Here is a 22,100-nt window from a genome sequence, read left to right as displayed (position 1 = left end):
CAGCTGTGGTGAGCAGGCATCGGCCCACGGGTGAGTGTGTATGTGCACATCCACACGCATGTGTAACACCCACACCACCCTACTGTACGTGCACACCAACACACACACTCCAGCACATGTACACCACCCCGCTTCACTACACACACCGAAGATACAATATGTGCACACCCCCCCCACACCACACCATCACCTCTGCACCACCTCAGACACACACCACGCACACACCGACATGCCACACCCCACCCCATGCACAGCAGTCGCCGTCAGAGCCATAGAGCTCACTGGGAGCCCATGCAGTCAGGTCTTTGCTTTGCTGTGACACTTGTCCATTTGCTGGGGTCACAGTGAACTCTAAAGGGTGCAGATGAGAAAAGCCTGGTTCTGTCTACTCACCCATGAAAAAGGAGCTCTCAGTGTTGTTGGCGTGGTACCTGGTGCATAGTAGGTGGTCCAAGGATAAATCCGAAAGGGCTACATGGTCACTGGCTCTCACCCTGAGGTATTGGGCAAGGGCTACACCTTGCTGGGCATGCAGACCTCCTAAGCAACTTATCCCAGGGGGCCCCTAAAGACTGGCCTCCATGGGCCATAGCCCAAATACCTGTCCATGTCATGGAATATTCTAGAGTGAAAATGGACTGAGTGCTACAACGTGCACTAATCTTTACAACATAATGTTGAGTGAAAAGAGCAAGTTCCAGATCGCTACATACATGCATGATCCTCTTTATAAAGTTCAAGAACAACTAAAACTAAACACTACATAATTTAGGAACTCATGCCTATAAAATAAAAACTTTTTAAAGAAATCTAAGAGAATGCTAAACAAAATTTCTGACAGTAGGTTATGTCGGATAGAGGCAAGGAATGGAGTGAGAGAGGATCATAAAGATAGATGGATGTCATTGTTGATGTCTTCTTGAGTTGGGTGAAGGCTCACCACCCAACATAATGAAATAATGACAGCAGGCCATGCCTAGACCAGGGGTGAGAATATATTAGGAGCCAAGGATTATGATTAACTCAATTCTGTACATCAGATGTCCTTTTACAATAAATAAAAATAAAGTCTGTCCTCTCAGCTTGACCCTAGTTCTGCTTATTTTTGCACTTCCTCCCGCAGCAACGCGGAGGGGTCACTGTAACCTTGCTCTTGGCAATAGGGGTTAGTAGTACAAGGCTGGGCAGGAAGTGCACTGGGGGATGAGGCCATATCTGCTACAACACTGTTCTCGATAGGTCCTTTGTGGTGAGGGTTTCCAAGAACCAGCAGAGCAGTTGAGGGAGCTGAGCAACATTTACAAGAAATGTGCCCTGGCCCCTCCCCCCTCCCCTCCCCCTCGTCCCCTCCCTCCTCCCTTTCACCGCCTCTAACGCTTCCTCTCTGCCCCAGACCCAGTGCGGGGTAACTCACAAGAGCCAATAATGAATTATTTCCACAGAATAGAACTTCTCACCCTGCTCTCTGGAGTGTGGGGAAGACCTGCCCCGATCTCCAGATCCTGGGCCCTGAAGGAACCTTGATGTGACTAAACCGCACAAGTATTTATTGAGAGGCAGATTAACAGAGTGATAAGGACTATGGATTGCCTGGGTCCAGATTCTGGCCTGGCCACTTCTTTAGGTATGTGATCTTTGACATGGAAATTAACTGCTCTGCACCTCAGTCTTCCCCATCTGTAAAATGGGGATAAATCATAGCATCTACCTCATGGAGATTTGTTGTAAGATTAGGTTAATATGTGCAAAGCTGGACACATAGTAGGTACTGAATGAGTGTTAGCTGTTATTGCTAAATATTAAGAAAGATGCAAATGAATCAAAGAGACCTTGGTCTAGCGCAGAAGCTAGCAAATTTTTTCTAAGGGCCGCATAGTAAATATTTTTGGCTTTGCCAGCCATAAGGTCTCAACTACTCAAGTCTGCCCCTGCAGCACTAACACAGCCACAAACAATTCATAACTGGATGAGCTTTATTTATGAACACTGACAACTGAATTTTATATAATCTTTCTGTGTTGCAAGATAATATTCTTCATTTGAACTTTTTCTACCATTTCAAAATGTAGAACCTAGCCTTAGTCTGCAGGCCGTACAAAACCAGGTGGTATGCCAGACTTGGTCAGCAGGCCGTACTGTGCTGGTCCCTGATCCAAGGGGGGGAAACATTAGCCCCTCTGGGTTTCTCTGCTCTAGCAGCTCTGAGCCTCAGTCTGTTCGGTTACAGGTGAACAAACTGAGGCTCATCCTTCAAAGCCCAGTTGAAATGTTGCCTCCTCTTTAAAGCCTTCCCAGATCACCTCAGCCAAGGAGGCGCTATCTCCTGCCTCCTATGTGATAAGCACTAATTTGTTCATTACTTTTTAAATTTTATCATGAGGCCCGGGACGTACCTCACTTGGTTGGAGCATTGTCCTGGATACACCAAGGTTGCCAGCTCGATCCCCAGTCAGGGCACTTACAAGAACCAAGCAACAAATGTATAAATGAGTGGGACAGCAAATCAGTGGGTTTTTTTCTTTTTTTCTTTCTTTCTTTTTTTAAATATATCTTTATTGATTTCAGAGAGAGGAAAGGAGAGGGAAAGAGAGAGAGAGAGAGAGAAACATCAATGATGAGAGAGTCATTGATCGGCTGCCTTCTGCACACCCCCAACTGGGGATCGAGCCCGCAACCCGGGCATGTGCCCTGACCGGGAATCGAACCCCGATCGCCTGGATCCCAGGTCGATGCTCAACCGCTGAGCCACACCCGGCCGGGCTCAATGGTTTTTTTTCTCTCTCTCTTTCTTTCTGTCACACCTTCTCTAAAAATCAATAAATAAAATAAAATTTTATCCTGAAATATTTAAGATAAACCCAAAACTATAAAGAATAATGCAGGGTGACCCTGGCTGGTGGGGCTCAGTTGGTTGGGCATCAGCCTGTGCACCAAAAGGTTGCTGGTTCGATTTCTGGCTGGGGCACATGCCCAGGTTGTGGGCTTGATCCCTGGCAGGGGATGTGCAGGAGGCAGCTGATCAATGGTTCTCTCTCACATCCATGTTTCTCTCTCTCCCTTCCTCTCTCTCTAAAAATCAATTAAAAAAAAAAAAAAAAGAATAGCCCAGTCGTCGTGGCTCAGAGGTTGAGCATCGACCTAGGATCCAGGAGATCGGGGTTCGATTCCCAGTCAGGGCACATGCTGGGGTTGTAGGCTCCATCCCCAGTAGGGGGCGTGCAGGAGGCAGCTGTTCAATGACTCATCATTGATGTTTCTATCTCTCCCTTCCTCTCTCTGAGATCAATAAAGATACATTAAAAAAATAATAATAATGCAGGGTGGAGGGGAGGTAGAAAAGGGTAAAGGAGATAAATGGTGATGGAGACTTGACTTTGAGTGGTGAACACAATGTAATATATGGATGATGTTATTATAGAATTGTACACCTGAAACCTATGTAATTTTATTAACCAATATCACTCCAATAAATGCAATAAAAATAAAATTAAAAATAAAAGGAGTAATGCAAACACCTTAGTCTTTACCATCTAGCTTATGAAATGCAGCCTTGCCCAAACAGTCGAAAGGCCCTGTGCAGATACCCCTCCCAAAATCACAACCTCCCTTCCTCCTCCCCAGAAGTAATAACCACTATCCTGATTCAGGGGCTTATTACCCTGTACTTCTCAGTACTTTCACTACATATAGATCTGTATCCAGATATAGTATTTGTTTGCATAAGTACAGTCATTACTTAACCCAATCTTCCCATAATTTAACACAGATCTTGCTAATAATCCAATCTAGGGGTATCTGTATTTAAAGATTAGTTTCAGAGTGTGTGACACCTTGCCCAAGGCACCCAGGTAAGTGATGGTGGTAGGATTCAAAGGCCGAGGAGGATTCCCAAGGCGATGCTCCTAAACAGTGCTCCCTCTATATCCTTGTGGCCAAGCAGTCATATTAGTTATCTGACTTCCTTTCCACACTAGATTTTAAACTACCCATGAAAAGAGACTAAATATGACCTTTCACCCTTCCTAGACAACCCCTAGTATGTTGCACCCAATAGAAGCACAATATGTATTTGTTCAGAGACCCTTAGTAGTCTCAGTAGAGGATGGGGAAACTGCCAGAAACTCAAGGGGAACAAGGGTGGGGCTTTGCTAGATTTCGTTACAAGTTTGGAGCAATTTTTAATTGTTCACGTGTCAACTTTACTGGAAAGGATGAGAGGCATGCAACCCTCATGTTCCAAGAGGTTGGGAGTTCGTGAGTTGGGGGGGGAGGGAGGAGGGAGGGAAAAGGGGAACTCAGCCCCAGAACCAAGAAATCCTTCCTTCCTTCCTCTCCTGCAGCCACATGGGCAGAGTTAGGGTTTGGGATCTAGTCCAAGCTTAAGGGCAGACAGTGAGGAGCGATAGGTATTGCAGCCTGGACCCTCAAGCCTCTTGACAAGACAGCATCCTGGCCAGCGTCCAAAGGGCGTGCACACGCACCAAGGGGAGAGGACAGGATGACCCACAGGGAAGGCAGAATGTTGAGAGAACTGCTGCTGCTGCTGCTCATAAACAAGAAGCCAGCCTTTACTAATACTTATGCAAACTGAGTGCTCTCAGCATGTCAGGCTCTGTCAGGCTTGTGCTAAGTGGCCTCATCTACCATCCAGTTTAAACTAAACTCAAGAAATGAACAAGGGCCCTGGCTGGGCTGTTGGTTGGAACATCCTCCCGTACACAGCAAAAGGTCTCAGGTTCGATTCCTGGGTTGCAGGTGTGTCCTTGGTCAGGGCGAGTTGGCCGGGGGGGGTGGGGGTGGGGGGGGGGCAGTGGACCAATGTTTCTCTCTATATAAAATCAATATGCATATCCTCGATGAGAATTTAAATATATATATATATATAAGTGAACAAGGGGCTTAAACAGATTCCTTGAAAGAAACAACATACTAAAAATACTAATTATCCCAACCAGGGATAATGGAAAGAAATAACAGAACATGTCACCTACTGTTTATAAACCTGCTGTCAAGGTTTGACATTGGAGGGGAAAACCCTGCCTGCTTGTCAAAAAGCACATTTCCACTCATCCACTATTGTTCATGAACAAACCCATTAAATGTGAAGGGAACGTGAATCAGTAAACTAAGGGTAATTAGTGTTTCCAATAACTGGGATATGTACCAAGGGTAGGTACATGCTGTTTTACTAGTGGGAGACAGCTGCAAAAAGCAACTGACAATAGGGCTGTTTGATAGCTCAGTTCACTAGAACTTTGCAGTGATGGAAATGTTCTGTACTTCCAGGGCCACTACTCACAAGTAGCTATGTCTAGAAATGTGGCTAGTGCACCTGGAAAATAGCCACACGGGCTGTAGTAGTGAAGCTTGAGAACTTGCATTAAGTAGAGACTGGGACTTCACTGGGCCCAAGCCAAATCTTGTCCACGATCGCCTCCCCCTCCTTTGGCCATACATCGTTTCAGAAAGTGATTACCCCAGACGTCCTGCTGAAGGAACCTGATTTAGGCTGCAGTTCCCTTTTTCTCCTCGGATAGGGTTCTGGCACTTACCAAGTGGTCAAGAGATGCACATGAGCATGTCCACATGGACAACACTTAGAAGCCACAAGTTAAGATAAAAGGTTTTTATTCAAAAAACGCCAAGTATAAAAAAAAAAAAAATAAGATCTCTTTTATTCCCCTGTACAGTATTTCACTCAGATAAGACCAACAGGCTACATGCTGCTCAAAACACAGCCCCAGAGAGGATCCGGAAGGCACACCATCCAGAACTGGTTTCCATGTCTCTACCCTATATACACAAGTCAGCGACGCCCCTCCCCGTCACCCACAGAACCCACCCCCGGGGGCCGCAGCAGTGGGGAGCTGCAGCAGCTGTCCCGCCTGAGAGTCCCATCACCCTAAGAACAGAGCAAGTGTCACAGCCCTCCCCCAAAAGGTCCCCAAGTCAGAGGGAAAGGAGGAAAGAAAACTATGGCGGCGGCCGTGGAAGCTTGGAGCTGGAAGGGAACCAAATAAATAAATAAATAAATACATAACGTTGACCTCCAGGTTAGAATGCGCATCTTTCAAAAAAAAAAAAAAACAAAAACAAAAACAAAAAAAAACAGGTAAAATAACTTAAAGGCAAAAATTTTTAAAAATTAGATCAACTACAATCCTCTTGTACACTATCATGCCAACTGTACACACATTTACAGGTTTTCTGTTGATTTGCATTGTTTGTGCATATTTTGTGTGTGAGGTCTTGGCTTTGAAACAGTTAAGTAAAAACCAAAAGGGAAGACCAGAAAAAAGGGCAGGTGGCTCAGCATTTGGCCCTGTAGCCTCTTCCATGGCACCTTTCATATGAAGGAGAGGGGAGGGGGGCAGGAGAGAGAAATAGGGAACCAAACCCAGGCAGATTTTTGGAGAAGCAGCAGGTAAAAGAGGCAAGTTCAAGTATTTCTCCCAGCACAGCCGGAGTCCCCACAGAAGGCACTCAGAAGAGTCGGAAGAGGTGACAGGGACTTAAAATGATGCTAGTCCTATCCCACCCCAACCCGTTTTCCCCCAACCCGACCCATCGCGGCATTCAGCAGAACTCGTGATGAAGGGAACAGTTCCATGGCAGGGTTCTGACCCACCCCCCACCCCCACCCCGGGATTTTGCAGAGTCCAGCAATGCTGGCTGGACACCTATGAGGAGAGAGCATCTATGAGGAATTCAGGCCTAGGACGCTGGGAGAGGAGTTTCTTCCCCTGCCGGAGGCATCCTCCAGGGGCCTGGGGTCTGGAATGAGTTGTAAATGTTGTTCCTGTATCAAGCACTGTCCTGCTTAGTGAGAAGTGTCACTGGTACAGAAGCTTCCCCTCCCTGGAGCATCTGACAGGAGGGGAAGACCTGCTGGAAAAGCTGCTATTTGCTGGGCCCTGGCGACAGGCTGTGGAGGTGGATCTCAGCAGTTTCCTGGGGCAGGAGAACATCCTGCATCCACGGATGATTCTGGATTTCTTCAAAGGATGGCCGATCTGATGGTCTCAGGGCCAAGCACCATCTAATGAGATGCTGACACTCTGCAGAAAACAAGAAAGGTCATGAATGACTCAACCTGTTTTTGTAAAGCAAAGGCCTTCCCAATTTGCTTCCTGGGGGCCTGCAAGTCTGGGGTTCAACACAGACCACATACTTTCTAGCACTCGTTTTCTTTAGTGAGAATGTATTACAATCTGGACCCAACAGTCTGCTTTCAGCTAAAAAAAACAGCACCCCTCTTAAACCTGTGGTTTTCAAACTTCAATAGCTCGGGCCTTTCCCACGACACCCACTCACCAGAAATAGGAAGGATGACAAGGGATTTTGATGAGACATCAGTGAGCACGAGGTGATTCAATTCACCTACCAACTTACAAATATGAACACCACCCACAATGAGGTCATTGGAACCGCAAAATTTAGAGCCTGCCTTAATTTAAGGGAGAAGGCTCAAAGGGCCCTCAACTTTTTACTCCCAGTCAGTCACTGAGGGATCAGGATGGCTCTGCTGGCACTTTAAAAAACCCTTCAGTGAAACTAGATGGTCTTTTCTTAATATTTTCACACTCGCTCTTCCTCTGACCGCCTAAGGAATTCTCAAATGCAAACCATTCGCCTCCTGGGGGTCAGCTCGCAGGGTGAATCACTGGCCCAGGATTCTGCTAAGCCAAAGGTGGGTGGGCATCTCCTGGAGAGCAAAGCTCTCCAGAATCCAAAGACTGTGTTCTTGCTTGTCCTCAACAGGGGGCTTCCCAGAAGTTACCTGAAGAGACCCGCTGCCTGAAGAAAACTTGGCCCCTGATGATCTCCTCATCGTGCTCAAAAGGAATATCTCCACACACCATATCGTAGAGCAGGATCCCCAGAGACCACACAGCCGCTGACCTGCCGTGGTAGCGATGGTAACGGATCCACTCTGGAGGACTATACACTCGGGTTCCTGTGAGCCAGGGGAATAGAAAGGAAAACAGGCTTTTAGCAAAAATAAAACACCAAGCAACTGAGGGGTGTGCTGAGTAACTCTAAAACAAAAGGCACCACCTGCCTTCTCTCACCATTTTCCCCTGTAAGCTAAAAGGAGTGGATAAGCAGCTTATGGCATCTCTCCAACCATGACCCACCTCTCTACCAGCCTAGGCTATAAACTAAAATTCTTTACAAACTGCTCCAAGAAACAAACAGGCTGGCCGCAGACCCAAAGCCTGAGGCCTGTATGTGGCAGGACCACCCATAAGGGGATGAAGGGACGAATGTCTGCACAGTCAAGGGAGGCATCCCACAGGCTAACCTTAAACTGCACTGAAGGTTGCCCAGGAGCTAGGGTGAGAGTCTCATATCTCAGATATGATGATGCAGGTGAGGACACTTGCACAACATCCTAAGTCAGGGTGCCCTTTGGGAGGCCTTCCTCCCCACCCTCTGAGCGCAGGGGCAGACACCCACACTCTTTCCTCCCCACACTGGAAAGGCAGACAGCTGCAGAGCTGGTTTCAGACCACGTGATTCCTGTTTACAAACTTTGGGTTGTAAAAAAAAAAAAAAAAAAAGTAGGGGCCATCCCTCTGGTGCTCACCAGGGGGCAGCAAACACTCGAAAGAAAAAACATGGGAGGATCCGACCAGCCATTAACTGTTAAATACAAAAAAATGCAGCCCAACCCAGCGTCCTCCAAGGGCAAATAAACACAAACCACAAGCCCCAGTCACAAGTTTTGAAAGGCTGTCGTTTGTTAGGTTAAGCTGCTCAGATGGCGACCCACCCGACTTTGCTTTGATCTCAAGCTCTTCATTCCATCTTTTCTGAAAGAACCCGCTCCAAGCCCCTCCCTAGGATAGGTTTTCATTCTCTCTTCGGAGACACCCAACTAATTTTCAAACCAGCAAGAGATCTTATTTCACAACATTCATTCCCGACTCCCTCGCCACACAACACCGAGAGAGAAAAAAAAAAATCAACAAAATGAATTATTTAGTGAAACTACTGTTTCTATTCTTTATCCGTCCCTCGATCAAAGGGGAGGAAAAACTGCAGCTCTGAAAACTACCTTACAAAAAAAAAAAAAGCTAAACTCATAGAACAAAACTAAAATTACAAAACCGGCATCAATTTTCATCTCTCCCGCTCTCTCCCTCTCCCCCCTCCCATCCTTTTCCTGGCGGGGAAAACTGGGTCAGACTTCAGAAATCTGGGCTACGGCCGGTTGCCCGCAACCTCTTATTCATCGGCAAAGCTTGGAACCCACCGAATTCCACTTAAAAAAATAAAATAAAAATCATGCCAGAAACATTACAGGTTCAGCTGGCCTGAAATCGCCGGCTGGGAAGCGCTCTTCGCCCCACCCCTGCTATCATGGAGCCAGGCGGCCCGATGACCTTTACAAAGGGCCGGAGAGGGAGGCTGGCGGAGGCCTCCAGGCCAGGCCGGGCCACCTGGGCAGCTCCCCCCGGAGGCTCCCTCCCAGGCCTGGCTCACCGTCAAAGTCCGTGTAGACGGTGTCCTTGAGCAGCGCCCCCGACCCGAAGTCGATGAGCTTGAGCTCGCCGCGACTGAGGTCGATGAGGATGTTCTCGTCCTTGATGTCGCGGTGGAGCACCCCGCAGTTGTGGCAGTGCCGCACGGCCTCCAGCACCTGCCAGAAGAAGCTGCGGGCCAGCTCCTCCTGCAGGGCCCCTCTTTCCGTGATGAAGTCGAAGAGGTCCTGCACCGGCTCGGGCCTCTCCAGGATCAGGACGAAACTGTCGGGCCTCTCGAACCAGTCCAGGAGCCGGATGACGCCGGAGAAGCCCGAGCTCACCTTCTTCAGCAGGACGACTTCCATGGGCACTCGGGTTCCATTGGGCTGCGGGGACAGGGAGGCAGCGTTAGGGCGGGAGTCGGAGGGCGCCCCTCACCCCACCCATCCCGGGGGTCGCTCCCTCCTCGGCACTCACCAGCTCTCCCCAGTCGGAAATCCGGTCCTTCTCCACGTGCTTGATGGCCACCTGGAAATCACCCCAGGAGAGCCTCGTTAGGTCCCCTCGCTGAGCCAAAACACAGCCGTGTGACCCCCGCCCGGCGCGCCCTCCCCGCGGCGGGGCGCCCACTCACCGGCAAGTTGTCGGCGACACGGATGCCTGAGTAGACGGAGCCGAAGCCGCCGCTGCCCAGTAGCGGGCCCACCTGGTACTGCGACTCCAGGGGCTCCTTCTCCTTGCCTAGGAAAGGGGGAGACGCAGGGAACTTAGTGCCGGCCCGCGAGCCCCCAACTCCCACCCTGAGGGTCCAGCCCCCCTCCCCATCTCCGGATCAGGGAGGCGCTCACCCGGCGCCAGCTTGGTGGCGTGCAGGTCGTTGCAGGGCGCGGCGCGCAGGTGGGCAAGCGAGTTGATTTTGGACAAGAGCATCCCAACCTCCAGGGTGTCGACGCAGGGACGGCGTCTGGAGGAGCTGCGGCAGGAGCTGGAGATGGGACTGTGCCTAAGGCTGGGGCTAAGGCTGCGGGTGGCGATGCGGCTGTGGCTGCGGCTGGCGCGGAAGGCCGAGGGCGAGTCGGAGGACAACTGGGGGTGCTGCCGGGGCTGGCGGCTGGTGGACCCTCCGGAGGGGTCAGGCAGCGCCGAGGGCGACGGGGTGGACGGCTCGCGGGACTCGCGTGGCAGGGCCGCGGCACAGGGGGCTTGGAGCTACTGCTGCTGCTGCTGCTGCTGCTGCTGGTCCCGCCGCCGCTGCCGCCAAGTCCTCTCGGGCCTTCGCCACCGGGGCCGCTGCAGCAGACGCCCGGCTCGCCCAGCAGCCAGGAGTAAAGGGGCGGAGCGCGCCTGCAGGGGGCGCGCGCTGGCGGGCGGGGACGGGGCGGGGCCTCTCCCGGAGGCCTAGGCGGGGAGCCGGGCTGCCTGGCTGACAGAGGGAGGAGAGGGGGTAGGGAAGCCGCCCGCCGGGGCGCCTCCCCCGCGGCCCCGCCCCCCGGCCCCGGCCCGGCGGCGCACCTCCAGCCAATCAGAAGCCGCCGATCTGCATAGCGCGGCGCGCCCCGCCCTGATCTCGCGGTCAGAATGGTGTCTACGCCGCTACGACGTGGCGGGAAGGAAAAGGCGCCAAAGTGGAGGGGGAGGGGCGCGGGGAGCGCGGGGAGGCGGGAGCGGGTGCAGAGCGGCGAGGGAGGAAGGATGGGGAGGGGCGTATCGATTCAAACCCAAACAATAACAAAGCCTTCAAAGGCCGCCCGGGGCCGGCTCTGCCGCTCTCGGGCTGCGAGGTTTTTGGGTCAAGGGCTCGAGCTGGAGCATAACAAGTGGCGCAGCGACGACGGGCGTCGGGGCCGGGCGGGGAGGCCGGCGGCCCGCGCGTCGGGTGTGAGGGCCGCCGTGTGTGGGGACGCCGACCAGGGTGGTCTTGCCGTGTGACTCAGCCCCGGGACCTCCAAGTCGGCCTGGGCGGGGTGGCGGCGTGCGGCCCGCGCCGGGGCCTCGCGGGCTGGCGCTGGGGCGCGTGGGGGGAGCGGGGCCCGAGGGCTGTGAGTCACGGCGTTTGCGCCCCGGGAGCGGAGGCGGCGCAGGCCGGGGGCGAAGCGCGGGCCCGCTGACGGGGCGGCGGGTCCCGGTCGCGCGTGTCGCAGCCGGTGAGCAACATCGGCCCCCGGCTTCGCGGGAAGGTTTATATTTTGAAAGTGCAGGAGGGAACTCAGAGGGGTTTGCGGCGGAGCAGCCGGTGAGGAGGAAACCGCGGGGCGCGTGTCGGTGCCGGGAGGCCGGCCGCTGCCTCGGCCCCGGGGTGAGGGCGGGAGAGGAAAATTCCTCCTCGAAACGCGGGTGGGGGCGGCGCTCGATTTAATCAGTTTTCGCGGTGTAGTCACCTTTTCATCAGCCTGTTATTACCCGTCGGACATACCAGCAATTATTGGCTGCCCCAGTCTCGTCTCAAAGGAAATCCCCTCTCCCTGCGCCCCAAGGAGGCTACACGGAAAACAGACCCATTCCACTTTCATCCTTTGTTCTTTTAAACTTCACGTAGAGTTGATAACGACGTGTGAAATGAGTAAATGCAAATTCTGTGTCGTGCATACATTGAATGGTCTGTGGCCTAAGTAACTAAAGCTAACTAGATCCCGTTTTAATTTTTTTTCAAGTTCCTGCCCCTTAAAAAATGAGATTCGAGGATCTGTACATCTGCAAGTTATTAATGAGTTTAAATGCTTCGTTAAAAGTTTTCTCCAGTGCTTATTTTATAAAGATGCCCAGATAGTTTACTGTTTTGAATTTATCTTATAAAATATTACTTATTTTCCTTTTGTGTACTGTGGCCTAACTCATTCATTTTTAAAAATTATATATTGATTGGTGTTAGAGAGGAGAGAGAAGCATCGATTTGTTGTTCTCTTTATTTATGCATTCATTGGTTGATGTGCATGTTCCCTGACCAGGGATCAAACCCCAACCTTCACGTTATTGGGAAAGAAGACCCTCCAACCAACCGAGTTACCCAGCCAGGGCTAACATTCCTTTTTGATGACTAGGAGAAAGCCTAAGGGAACAAGAACCATTCCCTTTTTACAGACAGGAAAATGAAACACAAGTAGGATGACACCGGGTCATACAACAGCTAACCGGCGAGGAAGAGCTGAAATGACCCAAATTCGACTCCCGAGGATTCGAACATTTCCTCGTATCAGGGTCTAAAACTGCCCCTGGTCCTGAGGAAGACATCAAGCGTAAATGTATGTGACCCCCACCTCCATCCCCAGACCCTCCCTTTCTCTTCTCAGGCCCTAGTAGAAACTTCCCGCTTGTTCGCACTCATCCAGCACTTTCCAGACTTTCTGCCTGTGCAGAAGCAGTCAACCTGCTCTGAGAATGTCCTCTCTTCACTTTTATGTAAAGCCCTTTCAGCCATCAGGAAACTATTGTAGTTCCGCCCAGATTGCTAAACAGGCCAAGCATTCATCCACTGTCCACTCCATCACAATAATGCATTTGGGTGGTGGTGGTTTTTAAATCTGTGTTAATTAAATTTTCAATTATGTCTCCCTATTCCCTGAACGTATACTTTATCTAACAGTTGATGATGAAGGGGAAGACCAAAATGGGTCCCAACAAAAAAGGTCATGATGAAAGTCGATTTATACCAAATTGAAGTTAATTAAGTGGGCTTAGGCAAAATAAAAGTTAGAGGCGAGGGCTTTAAACAAAGTTAGCTGGCTTCCAAATCTGGGATCTGGCACCTTCTGGTTATGTGATATTCGTCAGGTTACCTAACCTTCCTAAGCTTTAGACTCTGAATGGAGATAATGATAGCACCTACCTCATAGGGCTGTTCAAAGGAGCTGATAAAATCCTGCATGTAAAGCAGAATTGTGCACATAGCTTAGCACAGGGTAAACTTATAAATATTAGTTATATGGCAATAATGCTGATGTTGACTGTGACGACGATGATGAAAAGGAAGAGTTTTGGAATGGCCTTGCACCTTGGCGATTCCAAAGGTGAAATTCTGGGTAGTTTGATTTTAATCATCTCGGGAGAGAATATGATTCAAAATAGCCGTATATGACCCAGGATCCAGGAGATCGAGGTTCGATTCCCGGTCAGGGCACCTGCCTGAGGTTTCCGGCTCCATCCCCAGCAGGGAGCTCGCTGGAGGCAGCGGATCAGTGACTCATCATTGATGTTTCTGTCTCTCTCCCTCTCCCTTCCTCTCTCTGAAATCAATAAAAAACATTTTTTAAAAAGTTGTATACATTAATTAAGTTTAACCTTTTTCACTTTCTCTAGATCTTTGTAGGCCTAAATATTTAATTAGAGCTAAAGTAATTAACATTTAATATGTTTGCTTTATATAGTGGGTGCTTCACAGCTGGAAGTTACAAAACATGGACCTTGCTTGGCAAAGAGCTTTTATTTACCTAAAACTGCTTTTAAAGATAATTATTAAACATTCAAGTATGTTTTGTGTTAAAAGTTAATTTTTGAGTGTAGGGAACTTGATGTTTTGATTCATCAAAATGTAGTTTAAATGATAAAAGCAAGCACTACTTGTGTTGTCTCAAAGAATTAACAAAGAATCAGAAAAATCACGCTAATTATTAAATGACAAGTGCTTTTGGAAAGATAAAGGCCATAAAAATGCTAACAATTGTCTAGAAAGGGAAGAATGTTAATGTTAATTTTTTTTTTAATCCTTACTAGAGGGTGTTTTTTCCATTGCTTTTCAGAGAGAGTGGAAGGGAGAGAGAGGGAGAAACATCAATGTGAGAGAGAGACAACGATTTGTTGCCTCCCGAACACACACCTTGACTAGGGCCAGGGATCGAGCCTGCCACCGAGGTACTTGCCCTTGACTGGAATCGAACCCGAGACCCTTCAGTCCGAGGGCTACCGATGCTCTAACCACTGAACCAAATTAGCTAATGTTAATTTGAACAATAGCCAAATGAATCCCTAGGTGGTTTCTGTACTCTACCTGCTATGGATTTAATCAAGCCATTGTCAAAGGAATGACTAGCAATTTCTGTAATCACAGTGTAGAAGAACTGAGTTTGAAAGAGATGCCTGTACACTATTTTTAAAGGTACCTCCGAGTCTAGCTGATGCATTTGTATGAGTAAATCTCTACTTCAAGCCCTCACTTAATGTCATGGAACTGCAGCAAAACAACAGCATAATGAGACCAGTTTTACCATAGGCTAAAGGAGTTAAGTTTCTACGCATTTCATCAACCTTGTAACAAAACAATGTTGTGGGAAACAACCCTGTTGGAGGACCTGCTGTATAGCTTTCTAAAAGCTAATTGCAATTAATCAGGTGAAAATCATTTTGGTCTGCATCTCTTATTTCTCTCCTTAAAGAAACAATTACTGCATTTTGTAAGTTTAAAGTTTAATTTTGAAAAATTCATCATATTTTATTTTATTCTCTGGTGAGATCAAAAAGGGAAATTTTGGAGAAAGCCAACTGCAGTACACTTCTTTCTGTATACCTTAAAATATTTCCAATTACCTCAACAGTTTAAGATTACTTAGAAAAATTTAAATTTCACATATATTTCATATATGTGGAATATATGTGAATATCCACTACAAACATAAGACATGAAACAGTCGAACTTTAAAAAGACTAAAGCCTCTATTTTAAGTTGTAATAATGTGGTAGTGGCGAACGGCTAGGAGGTCCAGAGTGTCAGCTTCAGAATGGTCAGGGACTCTGTGTAGTCCGGTCAAAACTGGTTCTTGTCCTTGACAACATATGACATTTGTTTTAAGTTTATAAATCTCTTTTAGTCAACTTGCAGTTTCCTCAGCAAGACCGGAGAAAGAGCGTTTCTATTCCCCAGTAAAGTATATTTAAATTCATTACCAATTCATTTTTTAAAAATAACCTAGATTTATTTTTGAAATTTTACACATTGGAATTTTACAGTACTGACAATTTGAATTAAAATAATATTTATTGAAGGCACTATACACAAATATTTTATAGTTCCTGAGTATTAGTAGAGAGGTAAAAACAAAAAGGGGTAGCTCATAATGTGTAAAGGCTACACGAAACCTAGAGACTGTTATAAAATATCTTTGTCAAAGACTAGGAAAATCTATGCCGCAGATGAAACATGCAAACAAAAACCCTGAGAGAGAGAATAGAAAGGATGTCATATGTCTGGGAGTTGGTGAGGGGATTGTCTGCCTTCTTTTAAACAGTAAAATAAGCCCACCCGGCGTGGCTCAGCGGTTAAGCATCGACCTATGATCCAGGCGATCGGGGTTCGATTCCCAGTCAGGGCACAGGCCCGGGTTTCGGGCTCGATCCCCTGTGGGGGGCATGCAGGAGGCAGCTGATCAATGACTCTCTCATCATTGATGTTTCTCTCTCCTTTCCTCTCTCTGAAATCAATAAAAACATTTTTAAAAAAGTAAAATAAGCCCTAACTGGTTTGGCTCAGTGGTTAGAGTGTCGGCCTGTGGACTGAAGGGTCCGAGGTGCAATCCTGGCCAAGGGCACTTACCGCCATTGAAGGCTTGATCCCCAGCCCGGGTCGTGGTGCAGGGTGCGTGGGGGACGCAACAAATCAATGTGTCTCTCTCACATCAATGTTTCTCTCTCTCTCTCTCCCACTCTCTGAAAAAGCAAGGGAAAAAATATCCTTGGGTGAGGGGGAAAAAAAAGTAAAATAAGATTGCTGATGTAGATTCGAAAAGCCACAAAATGCGCCTAGGTAGGAGGGGGAAAGTGGCTCAAAATGATTTTGTGGAACATCTTGCTAGGCTCTAAAAGATGCTAATGAAAACAATTGTTTGTTGTGTATCTCATTTGTCATTTAATAACATACAGCCTTTCTTTTCTGTATTTGTTAAGTCTGTGCAACTAAATTATAAATGTAGTGAGAGCAGAAACCGTCCTTTCATTGAACAGAAAGGCTAAGTGCTAAAAGTGGGTTGGACAAAAGGCAAAAGAGACACTGTGAGAGCAGCCAGCATTGAGCATCAAAAATGTGCTAAGCATTTTTCTAAGCACTTTATATGAATTCTCATCTAAATCCTATGACATGGCCAGTTTTACTATCTTCACTGGTTTACAGGTAAATAAACAGAAGTAATTTGCCCAAGGCTATATACCTAAGTGACAGAGCTATTTCCTACCCACCTTAACAATGTGCTTTTCCTTTGACCACAAGAGGAGTTTAAGGGATTTAACAAGGTATCTGTGATTAGGTCCTAACTGAGGGTATCATCCACAAGGACAGGGTTCAGAGGACGCTGAAGAAGTCAGGAAAGACTCCATGGAGAATGTAGAACTTAACATGGATCTTAAAGGGTGGGTAGGGGATGAATAGGTAGAAAGGAGGGAGGAACGGGTGAGTAATGTCAGGAATTGAAGCAAAAGATGCTTTGTATTAAGTTCTTTGTATGCCCCAATGCATGGGAAATGAATGCATAAAAGTTTCTTTAGCTACACCAAGACATGGAAACAACCTAAGTGTCGATTGATGAATGTATGAATAAAGAATTTGTAGTATGTATTAAAAAAATGTAATATTATGCAGCCATTAAAAAAAGAAGGAACTCTTACCACTTGCAGCAACACGGATGGACCTTGAGAGCATTATGTTAAGTGAAATAAGTCAGAGAAAGACAAATACTGTATGATCTCACTTATACGTGGAATCTAAAAACCACAAAACAAACTCAGGAAAAGAGATCAGAACTGTGGTTACCAGAGGCTGGGGGGGCGGGGGGAGAATTGGATAAAAGTGGTCAAGAGGTACAGATTTCCAATTATAAGATAAGTAAGTACTGGGGATGTAATGTACAACGTGATGACTATAGTTAACACTCCGCCGTATGGTGTATTTGAAAGTTGTTAAGAATGTAGATCCTAAGAGGTTTCATTACAAGACATTTTTTTTGTATCTCTATGAGATGGTGGGTGTTAACTAGACTTACTGTGGTAATCGTTTCACAATACATGTAAGTCAAATCATTGTGTTGTACACTTTAAACTTAATGTTGTATGTCAATTATCTCTCAATAAAACAAGGGGGCGGAAATGTTTCTTTAAATTAATCAAAAGTAGGAAAGCCAGAGAGAGAAATTAGTAGGATCTCATGATGTCATGGTGTAAAAGGTGAAGGAAAGAGATGAAAAAAAGATTAAAAAGGCTTTAATTTCAGTCTTCATTGAAGAAGAAACTAGGCAGGTTCTCTATTCAAGTCATCTCAGATGCTTACGGTTTAGGACTAGTAGCTTAACACTAAGGTGTTCAAGATCCAAATGACATCCCTGGCCAAGTGGCTCAGTTGGTTGCACCGACGGGTCACCGGTTGGATTCCCTGTCAGGGCACACACACAGGTTACAGGTTTGATTCCTGATCAGGGCACATACACAGGTTACAGGCTTGATCCCCAGCATTAACTGAGTGTTTGCCACGAATGGGGCCCTAAGCTCTTCAAGTGCAGAGACGATATTGTAAAGTTTTGCATATGGGAGGCAACTGATTGATGTTACTCTCTCATGTTGATGTTTCCCTCTATCTCCCTTTCTCTCTCTCTCAAATCAATAAAAAAATAAATATTTTTTTAAAAGATCCAAATGACAAGGGCATGCATGAACATGATTGGATGAAACCCTCTCAGTAATTTGGAAAACCTTATATTTTCAACATACACTTCCTCTTTCCAGCTCTGTTTTAGTTCCCTTTTTAGGTTGGGCGCTGCTGCCGCCAAAACAAACATTGACAGCTCACTACAGGCAGAACTAGAACAACCATATACAAATACGGAAGCTCTTTTTATGGCCCTTAATGTATAACTTCGTCAAAGATTCTTAGAATTTCTAAGTATAGCCTTGCTCACTCTGGACTAGAGAGCTGTGTTACCCTCTTCATAGGAAGTGTGGCTTGTCCCTGGGTGGGGTAAGCTTGCTGCCTTGTACAGTGATGCTGCTTCATTAAAGAGCCACCCACTCGCCAGATGAATCAAATGTATCACTGGCAGTCGTTGGCGTTAGCGCCGAAGTCACTCTTATGAATGAAAGTTCTGTTGGCAAACAGCCAGTCCTCTTGTGCAGGGCTGGAAAGACAACACGGATTACATACTTTAGCCCAAATTACGTACGTATCCCCAAGTTCAGTCCATCCTTTCACACCAACGCAAGGCCATCTGAACTTCTTGCAGCTTTCCCTGATCACTCCAGACGATAGTTTTTAAACTCAACAATTATTATATGTACCAGGAATCTGACACAATCATCCTCTTTTGTTATCTAAGTGTTCGCTGTCATCATGGCATCATCTTTAAGAGAAGCCAGCATTAATAAGAGTGTTTGCTATGAATGAGGCCATAAGCTCTTCAAGTGCAGAGACAATATTGTAAAAATTTTAAGACTACATAGCTCCCTTTGGGAAGTACTAAACAGATCATTTTTAAATTTTTTTAGTATATTTTTAAAATATATCTTTATTGATTTCAGAGAGAGGAAAGGAGAAGGAGAGAGAGAGATAGAAACATCAATGATGAGAGTCATTGATCAAACCCACAACCTGGGCATGTGCCCTGACCGGGAATCGAACCCTGATCGCCTGGATCCTAGGTTGACGCTCAACTGCTGAGCCACGCCCGGCCAGGCCAGATAATTTTTTAAAAACCGAATTGAATTAAACCCAAGAAAGAAGACATCTAAGATCCTGTGAATGTCCCCTGCATTAATCTTTGCCCCTGCCACTTATTTTATAATGAAAAAACAAGTGGCTGTTTGCTCTGTTAAAAATACTGACTTCAGAGCAAAATTTTGCCTTTCTCAGAAAAGCGCTTTTATAAAATAAGATTGCCAGGTTCCTAAGCCAAAGGCTTAGAGAAGTAGGTACAGTCTAATTTATAATATCTGTGCTCACTTCAGCAGCATGTATACTAAAATTGGAATGTCACAGAGAAGATTAGCATGGCCCCCGCACAAGGATGACACACAAATTCGTGAAGAATTCCATATTTTAAAAATATATATATACACATATATATGTAATATTATTTGAGCATTTACTGTGTACTAAGCACTATTTTAATCACATTATGTGCCACATAATGTGGCAGCACGTATTATATATGATAGATATTCACATGACACATATTTTTCTTTAATCCTCTTAACATTATTCTGTGCAAGAAGGTAACTAACTTGCCCAAGGTCCACAGGTGAGAGAGTCACTAGTCCTAATCCATGAAACATGCTCTGAGTAAGAGATGGACAATGTATGGGGTAGCTCTTTGTGTGTTAGAGGTCACACTTAGAGCACAGAGGGCCATGAGCCAGATTAAATAAAATCAGGAAGCAAGGTAATGAATGGAAAGACAATAGAGTTTGTGGATAATTTCCTTCAGTATTGTGCCCAAGAGAAGTGAATGGGGACTGGAACAATATGAAAAGTTAACGGTGTGGCCTGGCCAGGTAGGTCAGTTGGTTAGAGCGTCATCCCAGTGTGACAGGGTTACGGATTCGATCCCTGCTCAGGGCACACACAAGACGCAACCAATGAATACATAAATAAGTGGAACAACAAATCGATGTTTCTCTCTCTCTCTCTCTTCCTCTCTCTAAAGTTAATAAAATAAAACAAAAAGTTAACGATGTGAGTGGTGGCAAAGAGGAATGGCTGCTGAAAATGAGAGGTTCTGGCAGCTAAACACGTGGGGTAAGGGTTAGCCTTAGGGTGAGGTGAAGCTATAATCTTCATAGCAGTGAGCCAAGAATCATTTGTGTCTTGCATTGGTTTGACTAATTCAGTCAATTAATCAGTAAACATTTGCTGAACAGCTACTATGTTTAAGGTACTGTGTTAGGTACCACGGAGATACACAGAAGCAAAAGACGTGATCCTAGTTTCTGCTTAAGGATCTTTTTATCCTGATAAGACAAAATATATAGAACCATAAAGAGTGAGCTGAAAGGAAACTTAAAGATCTTTTCATCTAATCTCTTTAGTTTTACAGATGACCGAAACAAAATCTCAGAACAGGAAGTGATTTGACAAAGTTCCCATTGCATTTTCAGATCAAGGCTAGAACCCAGAATTTATTGCTACCCCAGGCTCTTTCTATTTTCTTTTCTTTCTTTTTTAAAAAATATATTCCACTGATCTCAGAGAGAGGAAGGGAGAGGGAGAGGGAGAGAGAAACATCAATGATGAGAGAGAGTCATTGACCAGCTGCCTCCTACACGCCCCCGCTGGGGATCAAGCCCGCAGCCCAGGCCTGTGCCCTGACCGGGAATCAAACCTCGATCTCCTGGATCCTCGGTCAATGCTCAACCACTGAGCCATGCCAGCCAGGCTCTATTTTCTTATATAGATATAATTAGTAATAAAACCAAGTAGCAAGTTACTGGTATAGGCAATGCATTCATTCTTACCATAAAATGTTTACAAAGTCAAGGTCTAAATGCTAAAAGTTTTTCTGGGGAATTTCAGATGCAAAGGGACTTTCCCGATTGTCTCTTCAGCTGCTTTAGCATGAAAACAGAAAACAGCCCCTCCTCTGTGCTCTCGGAGCACCTGTGTCACCTCAATCATACACGTCACATGTGATCTTGATATGTGCAGCTCGCTAGTTCTGAAAGTGTGTAGTTTCCAGACTAGCAGCACCTGGAAACTTGTTAGAAATGCAAATTCTTGGGCCCACTCCAGATCCACTGAATCAGAAACTCTGGGGGTGGGGCCCAGTGATATGTGTTTTAACAAGCCCTCCAGGTGATACTGATGACATGCTTTTGAGCTTGAGAACCTATGGTCTCTCCAAATGGCCCTCCAGGGGCTCTCTCTAGAGCACAACCTCGCCTTTCTCCTTCCCCCAGGCACATTTTCCTTGCCTCTCTCTTTCTCCTAAACTCCAAGGCCTTTCTTTTGTCTCCGTAACTTGTTTCCTGAGTCCATTTCTTCTACGGCTCACTTTTTCTACCTCTGTGACTTTTAAAATAAACTTTCTCTTATAGTTTGAAAAATATAAGAAATAAAATAAATGCCCCTCCAGAGAAGACAGGGACCATGACTGCCACTGTTTTTTTTTTTTTATTAGCTTGGCGTCAAGCCTTGAACAGTGGACGTTCATTAATATTTCTTTTTTTCTTTTTAATCTTCACCCGAGGATACTTTTTCCATTGTTTTTCAGGGAGAGTGGAAGGAGAGCGGAACATTGATGTGAGAGAGACACATCGATTGGTTGCCACCTGCACGACCTGGGCAGGAATGGAGCCTGCAACCGAGGTACATGCCCTTGGCCGGAATCGAACCCGGGACCCTTCAGTCCAAGGTCTGACGCTCTAACTACTGAGCAAAACTGGCCAGGGCTCACCAGTATTTCTGAAACCACGATAAAAGTGAACACGGTGAAGCAAAGCATCCCATTGTCCAGCTCTCTTCAGGTACTGATCAGCACTGTTTGGTTCACTTTATGTTATAGGCTGAATGGTGTCTCCCTCACCCCAAAATTCACATGTTTAGGTCCTAACCCCCCGCATACCTCAGAATGCTTATTTGGAAATAGGACCTTTAAATAGATAAGTAAGGTAAAATAAGGTCATATGGGTGGGCTCTAATCCAGTGTGACTGGTGTCCTTAGAAGAGGAGAG

The 22,100-nt window shown here is 46.5% G+C and overlaps 1 protein-coding gene and 1 non-coding gene across 2 annotated transcripts; one reads left to right on the top strand and one right to left on the bottom strand.

Annotated features, from left to right (window-relative positions):
- Positions 1–5,611: 5,611 nt before the first annotated feature.
- Positions 5,612–13,332, bottom strand: PIM1 (Pim-1 proto-oncogene, serine/threonine kinase). Its single transcript, XM_016223767.2, has 7 exons — positions 13,294–13,332; positions 10,319–10,679; positions 10,105–10,211; positions 9,948–9,998; positions 9,490–9,856; positions 7,781–7,957; positions 5,612–7,058 (listed from the first exon to the last, which is right to left on the bottom strand). Exons 1-7 carry the CDS (start codon positions 13,330–13,332, stop codon positions 6,901–6,903), a joined length of 1,260 nt encoding a protein of 419 aa, XP_016079253.2. The 3' UTR covers positions 5,612–6,900.
- Positions 13,333–19,366: 6,034 nt separating this feature from the next.
- On the top strand, positions 19,367–19,473 carry LOC148093033 (U6 spliceosomal RNA). Its single transcript, XR_015714621.1, has one exon. It is a non-coding gene; the product is annotated as a U6 spliceosomal RNA (small nuclear RNA).
- Positions 19,474–22,100: the final 2,627 nt, after the last annotated feature.

This window comes from Miniopterus natalensis, chromosome 5 (genome assembly GCF_054644295.1).
Source record: "Miniopterus natalensis isolate mMinNat1 chromosome 5, mMinNat1.hap1, whole genome shotgun sequence".
NCBI lineage: Eukaryota > Metazoa > Chordata > Mammalia > Chiroptera > Miniopteridae > Miniopterus > Miniopterus natalensis.
The sequence above is the reverse complement of the archived record's forward strand: the minus strand, read 5'-3'. Positions and strand labels throughout refer to the sequence as shown.